General features: G+C 47.2%; 1 protein-coding gene across 1 annotated transcript in view; it reads left to right on the plus strand.

Annotated features, from left to right (window-relative positions):
* The first annotated feature begins 365 nt into the window (after positions 1-365).
* Positions 366-4,021, plus strand: part of fgf11a (fibroblast growth factor 11a) — a 91,627-nt gene continuing 87,971 nt past the window's right edge. Inside the window, exons 1-2 of the mRNA XM_044340605.1 lie at positions 366-531; positions 905-2,057. Coding sequence (XP_044196540.1) covers positions 1,865-2,057 — 193 coding nt within the window. The 5' untranslated portion in view covers positions 366-531; positions 905-1,864. The remainder of the gene's footprint in view (positions 532-904; positions 2,058-4,021) is intronic.

Consider the following 4,021-nt stretch of genomic DNA (forward strand, 5'->3'; position numbering starts at 1 on the left):
AGGAGGGATCTGAGTGACAGAGGGGGAGTAGAAGAGGGAGGGAGAGAAAAAAGCAAGGGGGAGGGTTTAGGGAAATAGATTTGAGAGAGAGAGAGAGAGAGAGAGAGGGAGTGTGTGTGTCTGTGTGTGTGTGTGTGTGTGTGAAAGAGAGAGAGAGAAGGAGAGACAGAGAGCGTGTGAAGCACGCTGCCAGCGCTCGCTCGGTAATGCACTGTGAACAGGGACAAGCAAGAGTTGCGCACACACACACACATTCACACACATACTGCCTCTGTCACACACCCTCACACCAGTACACCTTCAAACTGTGCTGCTTCTTCACACACACACACACACACACACACACGCACATACTCACTCACACGTGTGCGCTAAGCCTAAGAGGTGCCTCTCACGGGAGACACACACTTTTCCCCTGTCTCCCTCTCACGGACACACACACTGTGCAGCTGGACTCAACAGAACCCGACCGGACTACTGTCACCCACCAGTGGAGACTCTCGCATGAGGGGCGGTATTACAGCATCTACCGTAAGGCACGACTACCTGCCAGCACACCCCCCTCCCCCTTTCACCCTATCTCCTCTTCTCTTCCTCCCTCCCTCCCTCTCTGTCTCCCTCCATTCATTCATCCCTCGTTCTCCCAACTGCGAGGCGGCATGCGTGGCTGAAGGACACAGCGCTGCGCTCTGCTGTGGTGAAGCGCGCTGCCGAGAGAGTTGGAGAGCCTGATCCGATAGGGGGGATAGATAGACTCCCTGCGCTCCCTCCCTCCCTCCCTCTTTGTTTCTGTGTCCCTGTCTGTCTCTCTATCCCCGCGCTCTCTCGTTCATGAATGTCACCTCTGTTTTCTGGGAAATGCTGGATTTCTCAAACCTCTGTCTTTTTTCCCTTCTTATCTCAGGGTGTGAGTGAACGCAAAGGGTGATGCCAGGAGAGCTTGAAAGACAGCGAGAAAACAAGCAGCACTCCGTCCAGCGGTGTCCGTCCGCATCCCCTCATCCTCGTCCCAGCTTGCGGAGCTGATACCTCAGGTCGGATTGTCTCTACTTCTTCTTCTACTTCTCTTGCTCTGTCAGTGTTTTTCGGATGTAGAAATTTTTCAGGTGAGGGACGAAAGAAAAGGAGCTGCAGTGTGTCCCGACAGTGTCACTCCTGTTATTTTTGGAGAGTTGATATCCGGACGTTTTTCGCCCCCCCCCCCCCCCCCCCCCCCCCCCTCTGAAGAAGGTCAGGTTTCGGATCAGCAAGACTGAGCAAGTTGACAGGACTATATGTGATTTTTTGTTTGGGTCTGGTTTCATGATGCGGCGAATGGTTCAGTCGTTGAACCCTTTCGGACAGGGTTGAGTCAAACTTCCAGGAGGAGCTCCAGGAGGGGGGTAAGGGTACACTTGGACTGGGACAGAGGCATCAGGGGACAGCAGCTACAGCGCACTAGTTTTTGGGTGGATAACAATATGACTTGTCCCAACAGAGGAGCAGTGACGTATCAAGGCTTCACCGGAATCTGACTAGCAACCAGAAAGCAAACAAACAGAAGGACATTTAAAGGCAAACGTGCATCAATCCGAACCCTGACAAGCTTCACTTGTCTCCAGTTTTGGGTGGGCCTTTGAGGGATCCACCCTCGTTTCCTCCACCTACTCCTCTTATTCCCTCCCTCTCCCTCTTTTTCTGCCTTTCCCTCCACCGCCTCGGTCCATCCTCAGAAGCCCCCTCCTCCGCTCTACACCCCTCCCTCAGCGGTGCTCCGTCGCCCTGGGTGAGCGGGCAGGGGGGTGGCCCACGGTACCCCCCGACACCTGGGCGCCACCGAGCCGCCAGAGGCTGGTGAGGCGGCGGCAGGGTCAGCGCTGGGAAGATGGCTGCTCTCGCCAGCTCCCTAATTCGCCAGCGCAGGGAGGTCAAGGACCCCCAGGCAAACCGACAGATCGCCAGCAAGCGGAAGCCATGCCCGAAGAGCAACAAGTCACTCTGCCAAAAGCAAATCCTCATATTAATATCGAAGGTTCGACTATGTGGCAGTCGAGGGAGAAAAATGGAAAAAAGACCAGGTGAGTTCCTAAAGGCCTTCCAATTAAAATCTCCCGTTTTCTACTTTTCCTCTTTCCCTCCTGTACTCTGTTCATCTTCTCTTCTTCTTTGCTCCATTTTCTGCCTGTAGTGGATAACTGGATTTTGATGGTTGACTTGCCAGACTACAGATTAATCCTCAACTCAAAAGCCTCAATAGAGAACATCCACTGCCTGTAATTTCTAGTTCAGGGCTTAATCTGAATCTGGGAAACATCCCAGCCAATCTTCCTGGTAGCTGCACACAGCGTGTCCTGTATTTATGGTAGAGGAGCTTGTATAGGGAATAGATGGAGTAAATTCCAGCTTAATACACACAGATCTGTACCACTGACCAGAGGCATGACATTGCTTGTGTTGTGATTGTGGTGATGACTTTGTTGAAGCACATGTCGACATGCACACACACACACTCACACACACACACATAATGGTAATCTGCAAGCATACGACAAACTTGGCTCATACATACAGTGATTTACCGTGATATAAAAATGTCAAGAGGCGCCTCATTTGCGATTCTGGGGGCCATTACTCTCCTCGTGCTTCCCCCAAGGCAAGTGAAACACAGTGCGGCCTAATTTGTCTTGTGTGTTTGCATGTTAAATGTAATTGCAAAATTATTCATTGAAGCTAAATGAGACAATGACACTTGATTTGTGCGATGAGTGTGTCTGTGGTGCATATGGTGATGTTTTTTGACATTATGAGCCAAAGAGAAATTGGATTTTGGAAGTGTGGCTTCTATAGTGTTGATGCTATGTTTTTAGTGTTGATGACTTAAGGTTCTTCAGAGGTTCTGTGGACTTGATGAAGTCCTTTGGATCTATTTCAAAATATACTTCTAAATTTAGATGAGGTGACTGAGCAGTAAACACACACACACACAAATGTGTGTGGGGTTGGCCATTTATCTATGAACACAATGTTCTTTTGCAGGTGTTTGTTTTTAAATGTCCAGTTTCATTATTTGTTCATTATTAAAAGTTCTATTATGGTAAATAATAATATTGGCCAGCTTATTGCCTTTTTCAGGTGTTACATTTACTTTATTTCTCTTTCTAGGAATTCATGTTGAAGTTTTTTTTTCTTTTTCTGGAAGTCAGTTTGGATTTTTGTTTTTTAAGTGATTTTTCCATATTGCCTTTTTTGTTTTTTGGGGATAAAGTCATTTTAGCTTTTTTTTTCCTTGTTTGGAAATCATATAGGCTTTAAAAAAATTGAAAGTCATTAAACTATGTTAAAACCTTTTTAAAGACATACTGCTGGTTTTGCTTTTTTGTCATCATCAGTTCTTTGATTGAGAAATATTTTGGTTTATTCCTCTTTCTAATTTCATATTTAAAAGCCAAACACTGTATTGTATTTTATCTGACAACAGTTCAAATGAAACCTTAACTCTTAGCCCACTTCAGATTGTCTGTGTGTGTGTCTAAGTCCACCTCACCAGTGTACCCTCCTGCACTTCAATGTCTGGTTGGTATCTGTCTTTCCCGCCTGTGCAAGTGCATTTATGTGTGTGTGTGTGTTCTGTGATATTTATTACAGCTGTATGCCAAGTTCATCATGATAATTACATGGGAAACCTCTAACATGGGAAGCAGCATCTGCCGTAGAGGCGGCAGCTCTCAATTGTAATTACAGTTGTAAAATATGTTGGACAGGCCGTGGCAGTGCCAGCTCTTTGGGAAAAGGCCATGCGTGCACCGTACCCATTGTTTGAAGCCATTTCCATCCTAATGGCTCCAGTGCTTTTCACACTCTTATGGATTTATTATGGTAATCATGGGGATGAGGTATAGAGGCTGTGGTTAGAGACGCATTACCAGTTTAACCATAACAGGCTGTGATTTACAGGGGTCTGTGTTAAGTAACGTGTGTGGCAGTGCGCGTCTTCATCATTCTCTCAAGGAGTCTCATGTGTGTATGTTCAGCATATGGAGGA

The sequence above is a fragment of the Thunnus albacares genome, chromosome 22, assembly GCF_914725855.1.
Source record: "Thunnus albacares chromosome 22, fThuAlb1.1, whole genome shotgun sequence".
Classification (NCBI taxonomy): Eukaryota; Metazoa; Chordata; class Actinopteri; order Scombriformes; family Scombridae; genus Thunnus; species Thunnus albacares.